General features: G+C 44.3%; 1 protein-coding gene across 1 annotated transcript in view; it reads right to left on the bottom strand.

Moving 5' to 3' along the window:
• Positions 1-13,111, bottom strand: part of TSG101 (tumor susceptibility 101) — a 48,843-nt gene that overhangs the window by 21,622 nt on the left and 14,110 nt on the right. The window contains exons 6-7 of the mRNA XM_015417292.1: positions 7,161-7,227; positions 4,717-4,814 (exon numbers count right to left, since the gene is read on the bottom strand). Of these exons, the coding sequence (XP_015272778.1) occupies positions 4,717-4,814; positions 7,161-7,227 (165 nt within the window). The remainder of the gene's footprint in view (positions 1-4,716; positions 4,815-7,160; positions 7,228-13,111) is intronic.

Here is a 13,111-nt window from a genome sequence, read left to right as displayed (position 1 = left end):
TTAATGTTGTATAGTTTGTGACCTAATCACTTCCCGAAAAATTTGCCCCATGTAGCTCACTCTGCATTATTCCATGAAGAAAAATCCAGAAACTAAACATGACACAGATGCCTCCATTCTAAAGTGCATGGCTTAAGCATCATCTACAAACCAAACTCTTGGTTTGAATACCTTTTCAGGAATTGTGCAACGTGCTGGTGTATGAAGAAAGTTTACCCTTTTATCAGATATTTTACTGGTAAAAATGCCTGCACCTAGGTTAAAACTAAGTGGAGAGGAATCTATGGTCATGTCCCTTTTTGAGTGCTTACGAGAATAAATTAATGTTTTTGCCACGTGTAGAGATGAAGGGGCCAACACATTTAGATCTTGACAGAACGTTTAATTGTGATTGATATACTTGATTTCCTCAGATCATGAACACTGATGTCTGAATACTGATTGTCACATTCTCCCATGAACTAGTAAAAGCTCTAGTAGACATAAGGAAACACATGTGTGACAGACTGCACCTTTTTAAAAGCTTAGAAGTGCTGTGTAAACAGATAAAGGACTGTGAAGGGTTAATTCTTCACAGACCCAGAGAGCCTTGAGTGACAGGCTGCTCCAAGGAACCTGACTGGTTAGCATCAGTGGAGCAGAGAAAGTCTTGAGACAGCTGCATGCTGAGGAGAGATTCAGTTAGATTTCTGTCTTGACTGGGCTTACTGACAGTCTGATTTCAGCCCTAGCTGAGAAGAGTCGAGTACTGACAGTTTTGGATTTCGGCCTTGGCTGAGAGCAGTTTAAAACAGACAGGAGAACTGGGGAAAGTTGGCAAGGATGAGTGGGTAGTTAGATGGTGACTCCCATTCAGGCCAAGGAAAGAGGATAGATCTTCTAGAGAGCAGAAAATTCCCTACCCATTCAAACAGTGAGTGCAGAGATCCCTAGTCTGGTGTGGTTAGAAAGAGTCAGTTAAAAACTCAAGACAAGTACTGGCGTTTCAAGAGACAAAGGAGTGTACCAGTCTTCTGGAAACCAAAAGAGTTAGAGAACAAGTCAAAGAAAGTGTACTGAAGTGTTGGAGGAAAACACTGAAACAAAAGCCTCTCAACTTAAAGATGTTAAGTAACTGTGAATAGCTTAAGAGACTCTCATTAACCTGAAACATAAGAACTAAAGTCTGGGCATGTACTGGTTTTACCTCAGAAATTTCAACCTTTATTTCACCTAGAGTGCCATTTAAAACTTGAAGCAGGTTCCTGATCCTTCCCTCAGGTTCCTGGGCTGAGCCAACAGCCAAATTATCGTACAGTGACAGGGTGGGACAGCCAGAGTTCTTCAGCAAAGAAGAAAACATATTACTAGGGCAGCTCAGTCAGTGAAGGAAAAGAAAAACTGGGGGGGAAATCTTGCCTCTAAGGGAGGGAAGAAGACGGGAACATCATAACATGCTTCTTCCAGCAGACCAAAGATCCCAGAAAGCTGAGACTATGAAGTCCCAACAGTCAATGAGATGGATTGACTCAATCAAGGAAGTCACAGCCCTCAGCTTGCAAGACCCGAGCAAGGCTGTTAACAATAGGATTTTTTGGAGGTCATTAATTCATAGGGTCACCATAAATCAGAAATGTCTTGATGGCACTTCACACACACAGTCCATCTCTAAAAAATGCTAGCGTGAGAAAGCATTACAAGTAGAAAGCAGCTTCTTAATAAAATGAAGTGTACACTATAGATCCCTTTTCTCGCTTTTCTTGATACAAGTCATTATTTCCATTTCCACATCACCCACTTCTTAACATTCCTTTTCAAAGAAACATGTTACCAATATAAAAACAAGAAAACTTTCAGGAAAGTTACAGATTTCATATTATTTACCTTTGGAAAAGAAACAATTTGAGCCCTCCAAAACAACACTTTTATATAGGGGCCGCCGTTATCACTACCACCACCATCAATGGTGGAGATAACAACGGGGTTAGGGGCGGTCCCCGGAAGATCTGCCAATATCTTGCACGGCACTGATACCGCTGGACTGGCCTTGGACCATCGACAGGACAATATCATCCCAATGAAAGGATTGATACCCTCTTCAGAGACCATATTGTTTGTATGGAGCACTTTATTCTTGTTTCGTTGTTATGAATGGTTTTACTGTTTTAGTCTGTTTTTTATGTATGGGCTTGTGCCCTCTTGCAAGCTGCCCTGAGCCCGCTCGCAGGGAGGGCGGGGTAAAAATGTTAACAATAAATAAATAAATAAATAAACAAACAAACAAATAAATAAAAAACACTGCACTGCAAACTTCCTAGATTAAACCTTTTCCATAAAACTCTTCAATTAAAAGGAAAATAATTTTTTGCATTGTCAATACATAGGGAAGAAGGGTTACTTAGAACCATTACAAATGTAAACCGCCCAGAGACCCTTAGGGGTTAGGGCGGTATAGCGAGTGGAAAGTTAAATAAATAAATACATACATACTTTTTGTTGCTTGACAACAAAAATAACTCAGGGGAAAGCTCGTATTAGGTTCCTCCTCTGTGCCAAATGATGGCAGCTCTTGTGTGAACAGCAGGGGTTATGTCGATTTCTGTGGACTTCCCCTTCCAGCCATAGCCCCTTGTGTTGCAACCTATGCGGCCCTCAGTCCTTAGAAGCAGTTCCCCAGCGGTGTGAAAGGGTCACAGAATACACAACAACGCTCTGCAAGCAGTGATCCATTCTCACGTCTTTAGACCCAACCAGTGTTCCCACTAAGCTGAGTTAGCGTGAAAAAAACTGGAAAAAAACGGGGGGTTTTCCGAGCTACAAAATTTCCAGAAATTTTACATCTCTACCCCTGCTGTCTCTTTCTTTCCTCCCAAGTGCTATTCCAGGACTATGCTCACTCATTCAGCTGTGCTGTGTTCTCCCAAAGCTGAGTGAGTGTGAGCTAGCTCACAGTTTTTTAGCCTCCGGCTCACACAGTTTGGTCTTCGCTCAGGAAGGATGTGGCTCCAGAGCAAACTGATTCATGGAGTAGCCAAACTGATCGCTCACAGCTTGAATGCCAGTCACTCACAAAGTGGAATTTTTGCTCACAAGACACCACAGCTTAGAGGGAACATTGGACCCAACGCTTTTTTTGCTTTCTAAATAGCACCGTTTTTTGGCGGACTTTAAAGTTTTCCTTATTAATCATCTATGCTGGAGACAAAACCAGCTACAGGTCATCTTTATACATTGTAGTTCTAAGATGTGACCGCTTTGAAAATCTTAGGACTAACTTCCTAAATGAGGACTGATATTTAATACTTTGTAATACATCATTATACAGATATACTCTCTCTGCAGCACCCAAGACCCATAATGAAGACCAAGCTAATTTGAGGATACCTGCTAATCTGCATTTTATAGATACACACTTTATATAAAATCCTGACGAATATGTCAGGTATCTGCCCATGGTAGCTTGACATTATTTTTAAAAAAACAAAAAACCACACACACAAAACGATTGCAGAATTCAAAATCAAAATCAATCTGTATTTAAGGTTCAGGACCCTGAGCTGACATGACAAATGATGGGTAAATATTCTGCAGTGAGTAAAGGGAAAGGTTCCCTTGCTTGAAAGCCAGTTGAATCCGACTCTAGGGTTGCGGTGCTCATATCCGTTTCAAAGCCGAAGAGCCAGTGCTGTCTGAAGACATTTCCATAGTCAGGCATGACTAAACACCAAGGCGCACAGAATGCTGTTCCCTTCCCACCGAAGTGGTCCCTATTTATCTACTTGCAATTTCTTGCTTTCGAACTGCTAGGTTGGCAGGAGCTGGAACTAGAGACGGGAGCTCACTCCGTCATGCGGCAACTCGGGTCTCGAACTGCTGAACTACTGACCTTCCACAGTCTGCAGTTCAGCGTCTTAACCACTTGAGCCACCGCAGCTCTGCAGTGTGTACTGTCACTTTATCTGCAGCTACTCCATGACCATGACTTTTCACATTGGACCAAATGGATATTTACTTCAGTGCAGCCGTTCTTCATGTGCTCAGCAGCATGATTTAATACCTTCTGACCACCTGAAAGTTCATAATTACAAATCGGCCCATCGAAGAAGACCACAAAGAGGTGGATGCAACAGAAAGGCTGGCAGAATGAACTGGTAAAGAATATCTTTCCCCACCTTCTTCCAGCAGCCCATTTGTCATCCAAACTCTTTGAGGGTTCATGAACCTTCTTACACAAAATGCACCACAGCACCCTGGGGTGGCACTGTAATTAGGAGTCAGTAATTTTACCTGATTGCAGGCAACTGTGGGAAGTGGAGGGCAGGGTAAACTCCACTGGATCCAACCCCAAAAACGTTGAATTTTATTTGCCTTCTGAATGTTATGCCTTGCTGACCTGGTGCCATTTGTATTTTCAATGTGAATTTCATTAAACCGGAGCAATGCAATAAACAGGAAATATCAAAGACCGAATGAGCACAGGTAAGTGAATGATCGCTCTTTAGCTCAACAAAGAAAACAAAGCTATAATGTAACTAAAACATAAAACAGGTCGAAACTTTTATACAAACACTACGCTTTTGATCCACGTTCTCTAATACCTGTTATTTAGACATTTTAATGATGGAAATGATACATCCGGTGCTTTGACAACTGTGATTTTTGCAGCATGATTACAGTTAGAAAATTAACTCTCTGTATCTCGGGGGGGCGGGGGATGACATTTTCAAAGGTACTCACCCATAGTAGTCACAGGAGGCTGAGAAGGGTAGTGCTGTGTGCTAGTTGTCGCTGGAAATGGTCCACTAGGGGGAGGGTAGGGATAGCCTGGATAAACACTTTGGGGGGGAGGGGGGAGGAAAGGCACACCAATATTAAGCATTCATTTAAATAGCTGAAATTGCCTACAGATTAATAATAGCACAGAAATATTGTAAAAACAATTATCTTTTTAAAAAGGAACACACTATGGCCGGTATAAAATTTTAGGAAAAGGTAAAGGTTTCCCTTGCTCGAAAGCCAGTCGAATCCAACTCTAGGGTTGCGGTGCTCTTCTCCGTTTCCAAGCCGAAGAGCCAGCGCTGACCGAAGACGTTTTCGTAGTCATGTGGCCGGCATGACTGAACGCCAAGGCGCACAGAATGCTGTTACCTTCCCACCGAAGCGGTACCTATTAATCTACTTGCAATTTCTTGCTTTCGAACTGCTAGGTTGGCAGGAGCTGGGGCCAGAGACGGGAGCTCACTCTGTCATGTGGCAACCCGGGTCTCGAACTGCTGAACTACCGACCTTCCACAGCCTGCAGTTCAGCGTCTCAACCACTTGAGCCACCGCAGCCCCATATTTGCCTTTGCCCTACGCTTATTGGAAACATTTATATTCCATGCTGCTCGGCCAATTCAGGCTCTTAAGGTGGTTTACAAAACAGAAAATATACAGTACAAACACACTGTGAAAATTAACCCATAAAAAACCCGCAGGCTTGGAACCTGCAATCCACCAGCAAAAGGAGCTCAAGGCCACTGAGCTTGCTCATACCCTCCCACACCAGTAGTCCCACCCACCCCTGAATAAATAAGATTCCTGGGGTCTTGGAATCCACATGGACTAACAAACAAATGCAGGTCAGAAAGCTACAGTGATAACGGGAAAGAGCAATTTCCCCACTTCACATGTCACCCCTCAGTCGTCTTTTCTCCAAGCTAAATAGCCCTTTCATCATTGGAACACTTTCCCTATGAGGAAAGGTTAAAGCGCTTGGGGCTCTTTAGCATGGAGAAACGACGACTGAGGGGTGACATGATTGAGGTTTACAAGATTATGCATGGGAAAGAGCAGGTAGAGAAAGAGGTACTTTTCTCCCTTTCTCACAATACAAGAACCTGTGGGCACTCCATGAAATTGCTGAGTGGTCAGGTTAGAATGGATAAAAGGAAGTACTTCTTCACCCAAAGAGTGATTCACACATGGAATTCACTGCCACAGGAGGTGGCAGTGGCTACAAGCATGGACGGCTTCAAAAGGGAATTAGATAGGCATATGGAGCAGAGGTCCATCAGTGGCTATTAGCCACAAGGTATAGGTAGGGGCTCTGGGGCAAGTGATGCTCTGTCTTCTTGGTGCTTGGGGGGGGGGCAACAGTGGGAGGGCTTCTAATGTCCTGGCCCCACTGGTGGACTTCCTGGTGGCACCTGGTATTTTTGGCCACTGCGTGACAGAGTGTTGGACTAGATGGGCCTTTGGCCTGATCCAACATTGACGTCTCTTATGTTCTTATGTTCACCATAGCTTCCCGACTGACATGGCTAATGGTTTGGGGAAAGGCAAAAGGTTCGACCCCGGCATACCCAGTTTAAAAACAGGACCAGGCAATAGGGGATGGGAAAGAACTCTGAGACCCTGGAGAGCCACACTGAAATTCTGAGAAGATGATATTGACCTTGACAGACCAATGGTCTGATATATGTAAGGCAGCTTTATGAGTTCAATAATCACATGGACGGCACAGCCCTGTGAATCATCTTTCCCGAGGTTGGGTGAGACTGCTGGGGTGAGTGGTAATGCAAAAAAGATCCCTTATCCTTGGCTGATGGGATCATGGAATTAAACCCAAAATGCCTAGATAAATGAGACCTCACTTGGCACCCAAAGCTTACAAAGCTCAACACAGACAGAGAGAGAGAGAATTTCATAATTGCTGTGCCGTAATTGAAAGTGAACTCCCTTTTTATTACGTGCCTCACCTCTGATAATGGAAAGAGACTGAGAGAGATATATATATATCTTAATAAACCTGTATATGAATATTGTAGCAGACAGTGTTTTGTGTGCTCTGGTCTCAAGCCATTAAGAGCTTTATAAAGGTAATAAGCCAGAACTTTTAAGATAGGTTTAAACTGAATAGGCAGCAAAGCAACTGTAGGACTGATCTGCAATAATTTACTGAGAGTCCTTAAATTCACAGCTTTTAATGTTGCATTTAAACAAACATACTTGCTTTTACTTGACTTGACCTTCAAGGCCAGATGAAACAAAACTGAGAACAAAAACACATTCAAGGAGACGCCTAACATTTCTCTTGTAAAGGCCAGTGGTCCCAATCCCAGAAACTGCACATCACAGCATATTTCACTTATCGGCAGCATTTCCTATTTCATGAGTAGATTAAACAAACCATAGTTTACCTTGAGTTGGGAGGTGGTCCTGGGGGGTAAGGAGACATTCCACTTGGCATACCTGGCATGTAGGAAGCTAAGCAAAACAACAATAATTATTTTAACAACCCAAGAACATATTAAGGATCAGGTATATCACAGACTTCAGTTAGACATCATTCGGCAAATGTAAAAAGCTTTCCTCAGAACATTTATTCAGGATAGGTAACTAGGTAACAGATGGGTCCGCCGAATACAGCCGATGCCGAAGACCACCGAAAGGAGAAGAAGAGGAGCCAAACCGAAAGCCGAGCCAACAATAAGCCGAACCGAAAAAACAAACAAACAGCAAGTCCCTCCACTGGGTGCCGGTAGGGCAGTCCCCACCCCTGACTATGTGTGGCCATAGATAGGGATAAAGAGTAACTGTAAGCCGCTCAGAGACCTCTTGGGGTTCGAGCGGGATACAAGCCGAAAGCATAAATAAATAAATAAATAAATAAATAAATAAGGAGGAGGAGGAGAAGGAGGAGATTGGATTTATACCCCGCCCTTCACTTGGAGTCTCAGAGCGGCTTACAAACTCCTTTCCCTTCCCCTCCCCACAACAGACACCCTGTGAGGTGGGTGGGGCTGAGAGAACTCTGACCCAAACTGCTCTTTTTCAAGGACAGCTGTGCCAGAGCTTGTGACTGGCCCAAGGTCACATCAGCAGGTGCAAGTGGAGGAGTGGGGAATCAAACCCGGGTCTCCCAGATTAGAGTCCGCACACTTAACCACTACACCAAATAAATAAATAAAATAGTTACCCAGGAGCTCAGTTCGTTCCCAAAGGCTTCCTGTATGGCTCCTTTAGTCTCCAAAAGTCCCCACCATGACACACTTAACTTGCTTTGATTTGAAACATTCTTTAAACTAATTCCCCGTGGACGCTTCCACAGAGACATATTTCAGCATCTGAATTGGAGCTTTTGAGTGCTGCAGATCTTCAGATTAGAGAACTACACAACAAAACGTCTTGCTAGCAATCTATGTTTGACTGACACCTACTGGCAGTGCTAATATTCTTAGTATAATGTAGCCTTGTGAACCTCCCTTGGCGTCCCAGGGGCAGAGACAGCAATGAACTTAAAACTATCGCAAGGATTCTGCCGCTAGGAGATTTCAGATATCTGCTAACATGTTAGCCCAATAGGGAACCCTCACATGTACAAAGGGGAACGAGTATCGAAGGAAAAGCAAAGCTCTAATGCAATTCAGCGGGGCGAAATGTTACAAGTTTCCCCCAAGATCTTTTCTTGGCATACAAAAATAGACTGCATAGTGGTAAGCACAGTAAACATTAACCAGGTCACTTATGCATTCAGTTAATACCGAAACTACAGCAAGTCTTAACCTGTTGCTGTACGACCTGCTTTTCCTTTTGTTCCTTATTTTATTTTTTCGTAAGCAGAACAACATCGCTTGCTCAGGCACAACTGTAATGGTCTCACATTAACAGATTGACTATAAAATCTAAATTCATTACTTTGAAACAGGTAACTCCAGAGAACCATAAAGCTCACTTTCATCTAGTCTTTTTGCACTAACTCCCCCCCACGCTGATTTTAATATGATTCCTATTTTCTCCCTCTCTGGAGGGAAGCCCAGGCTTGCCATCTGGGGTCAGAAACCTTTATGGGCCTTGGAAACTTTTATGGATTTCCAAAACCAAACCTAGATCCATCAAGCATAAATACACAAACACATATCTGACAAACAATGGGTTGGATCCTACTAGCAGTTTCCATTCGTGCAAGAGGGACCCACTTTGATTCTGAAAAGGCTATGCAGGGGGGACTCACCTGGACAGCGATCATGAGGAGGAGGGGAACTGCACAAGGTCACAGTCTCATCCCTTTGGAGGAAGTGACAAAGCTGACAGGATTCAACCCACAGCCAGCACAATGATCCCGTGTGAAATTCTTGCAAAAACCGTTAATACAAAAGCACCTTCCTACCAGCGACAAAGTCAGGGCTATTTTTGGGCAGGAACGCACAGGAACGGAGTTCCGACTGGCTCCAGAGTTGGCCACGCCCAGCAGGAACTCATTAGCATAATAGGCCACACCCAACAGCAGAAACTCATTAGGCTTGGCTACATTAGGGGTGTGTGGCCTAACATGCAAGGGAGTTCCTCATACAAAAAAAAGCCCTGAGTTTTGACAACAAAGTAAACAGAATAAGAAGCAAAAGGTGGGTGTGGCTGGATGAGCCCACTTCTGGTAACATGGGGGTGTGGCCTAATAGGCTAATGAGCTGTGTTGTCAGGGGTGTGGCCTAATATGCTAATGAGTTTTTGCTGTTGGGTGTGGCCCATTATGCTAATGAATTCCTGCTAGGCTTTTTCCACACAAAAAAGCCCTGGACACAGTAAATTCCCCAAGGGTAAGAGTTCTCTACTAACGTAACCTTTCAGACAATACACGGTTAATGGAAACTACGTATCTTATTTATTTGTCCAATTTTTAGCCCACCCGCCCTGCAAGCAGGCTCAGGGTGGGTTACAACATGGTTAAAACATACAACATAATTAAAATATAACAGTACCTTAAAATCTAAAACACAGCCTTTCTAAAACATTACTAAGTTAAACGTTCGAGGGCGTCTGCTACATGATTAAGTCCCATGGGATTCTCATTGTGGGTAACTGTGGATGGCATAGTACAAGCAGTGGGTGGGTGGGAAGATCAGCCACGATGGAGTATAGCCGGGCAGAATAGTACAAACAGAGCAGAGCAGGGGAGGCCAGGCCATGATATATGAATTGCCGCCACCTCAACCATAGGCCTGGCAGAACATCTCCGTTGTACAGGCCTTGCAGAACTGCACTAAATCCCACAGGGCTAGGGTTGCCAAGTGTTACCTACCTTGCTGGCGGGGAACTCCTGCACGGCTCCCGGTGCGCACACGCCGCATGCACGTCACAGGGAAGTGACGTCATGACGCCGGGCACACTGGGGGCAGAGCCACAACCATACAAGGGAAAACCATAGAGTTTTCCCTTGTATGGCCGAGGCCCTGCCCCCAGCGTGCCCGGCGTCATAACGTCACTTCCCTGTGACGTGCATGCTGGGGCGGGGTTAACCCCGGGGCCCGATTCCCCGGCGTCGGGGAATGGGCCTCTGGGGCAGGGGGATTTCCGCCCCCCGGAGGGATTTGGCAGCCCTACACAGGGCCCAGAGCTGAACCGGGAGAGTTCCACCAGGGATAAATCCAGAGGATAAATCTTGCCATTTATCCTCCTCTGTCAATAGAAATTTTGTTTTTTAAGGGAAAAGCAAACATGCCTCTTCTCCCGCTACAAGAGACAGGAAAATATTTAAAAGGCGCCTGGTCTTTGAGATGACCCTGTAGAATATTAACCATTTCAACAAAACGCCAAAGTACATCTCAGAAAACAGAGGGGTGGATACAAAGACCTGCTTGTGTAAAGAGTTATGCTACCAGTGCTGTTTCGCAAACTCCTGCACCGGGGCAAAGGATGGAGATGGTTAGACAGTGTTGTAGATGCAACGTACGTGAAATTAAGCAAACCCCGGAGGAGGATGGAAGACAGGAGGGCCTCGCGTGATGTGGTCTATGGGGTCGCAAAGAGTCTGACTCGACTGTGGGACTGAACAACAACAGCAGAGCACCAGACAAAGGATCTGCCACAGTGCAAATGTGCTTTGCATGATGTGTTGAAGTCTGAGATACACCATGAAAAAGGAAGGAACGTACAGGTGTGGTGCAAGGACTAAAGTAATGCTAGGACTGGGGGAGCCCTGGGTTCAACTCTACACTAAATCATGAAGCTCACTGGGTAACTTTAGTCCAATCGTTCCCTCTCAGCCTTCCCTACCGCACAAAGTGATTGTGAAAGCAAAACGAGAGCAGAGAACCATGGGTGTTGCTCTGAAGTCCTTGGAAGAAGAGCAACGTATAGGTAGACAGATTGGCTTTATGTTTGGAAATATGAAACCTCAAAGGAGGAGAAAGTTTCATTTAATTTCATCATTCTCGCTACACGCTACATTTCATTTGTTTATTGTACACCACACGCCTCCGTGTTATTAGTAAGAGGCAAGGGCGTGTTTTCTCCATGACTGAGATGTGTGTATGTATATGGCTGCACAGTCTTCCCCTTCCTCTCTTCCCACATACTCTACTTCCTTTCCATCATCCACCCTTCTGTCCAGAATCTGCCGGTCCTAGACTTACAGTGCCCCCGCATTTCCTCCTTCCAGGCACATTCCATTAGCACACACTGAAGAGTCTGCATGCTGAACCTCTCCCTCCCCCTCTCACCCTTCCCCTCCTTCCAGGAACCATAGGTAAAGGTAAAGGTTCCCTTGCTCGAAAGCCAGTCGAGTCCGACTCTAGGGTTGCAGTACTCATCTCCGTTTCAAAGCCGAAGAGCCAGCACTGCCTGAAGACGTTTCCGTGGTCATGTGGCCGGCATGACTAAACACCAAGGCACACGGAACGCTGTTACCTTCCCACTGAAGTGGTACCTATTTATCTACTTGCAATTTCTTGCTTTCGAACTGCTAGGTTGGCAGGAGCTGGAACTAGAGACAGGAGCTCACTCCATCTTGTGGCACCCGGGTCTGCTGTATGTTTTTATACAGTGCTATTTTGGTTTGTAAGCTGGTTGGATAAGCTGCTTCCACCAGCGGGTGCAGAGTTCTTCGTTTTATTGGGCATAAACCCCAATTAACTGCTGTTGGCCCTCCTCCCTGGTTTGGGTGCTTTGTGTTTATGCCTTAATTGAATTATTTTCTGTATTGTTTTCAATGCTGTATTAATGTTCAAACGTTTTCAAGTTTGCCACCTTGGGCAGTCATAAAAAGGTTTTAAATAAAACAGTTTAGATCGCCTTACTATATTGTACAACTCTACATTATCCCTGAGGTGCAGTTATTATGGAAGGCCAAAACACTTATGTTGAACTTCTAGACAGAATTGTGCTGTCATTCTCTCCCCGCAGCCCTATCTTTGGTCCACATTCCTTCCAGTTTGGATAGTTTCCACATATCCCACGTTTGACTGTAACAGTCTAATTCATGCATATTATCAATAACTACATAAGACTGTCCACTCCCAAAGAGATTCAAAGTTTCAAACAGAAGTGAATTAAAAAATAATGAAGAAATAAAATATGAGTGTTATTAAAGATGCCAGAAAACCAACAGGGTATCTTTTCAGCTGTTTTGTTGTTAATTTAAAAAACTAGCACAGGAATGAGAAGGCCCAATACAGCTCTGGAGAGGGTAAAATAATCATAACTGTATATTAAAGACAGCTGTTCATAATGACAATGGCATAAGGTTTCAAACAAAAGGTGTGGGCTAATGGGTGAATGAATCCTAGCAATATGGGTAACGGAAGCAATCACAGGAAAAAAAAACTTGACACATTTTACAGAAATCTTTACTTGTAAGACATTAACCAACATGTTCTAATCTAACAATCACTATGATAAGCTACTGGTGATCAGAGCATTGTTTATATACTCTGTACGGCTAAAACCTCTGAAACGTTAAGGTTGACAACGTTGCCCCAAGATGTCAGGCTGGACTGATCACTGGTTGGACCAGCAGAACTACATAATGTCCACCACCATCCCCATGCACGCACACAAAACGGTTATTTTAAGCAACAACTGTACATGTAGATATGCCTCAGCATCAAACTACACTGCATAAAAAAAGGTAAAGATTCCCATGCTTGAAAGCCAGTCGGAATCTGACTCTAGAGTTGCAGTGCTCATCTCCGTTTCCAAGCTGAAGAGCCAGCGCTGTCCGAAGACATTTCCGTGGTCATGTGGCCGGCATGACTTAACACCAAGGCGCACAGAACGCTGTTACCTTCCCACTGTAGTGGTACCTATTTATCTACTTGCAATTTCTTGCTTTCGAACTGCTAGGTTGGCAGGAGCTGGAACTAGAGGCGGGAGT

This window comes from Gekko japonicus, unplaced genomic scaffold, assembly GCF_001447785.1.
Source record: "Gekko japonicus isolate JY-2015 unplaced genomic scaffold, Gekko_japonicus_V1.1 scaffold1827, whole genome shotgun sequence".
NCBI lineage: Eukaryota > Metazoa > Chordata > Lepidosauria > Squamata > Gekkonidae > Gekko > Gekko japonicus.
Note: the sequence above shows the minus strand (reverse complement) of the source record. Positions and strands in the feature narration are given on the sequence as shown.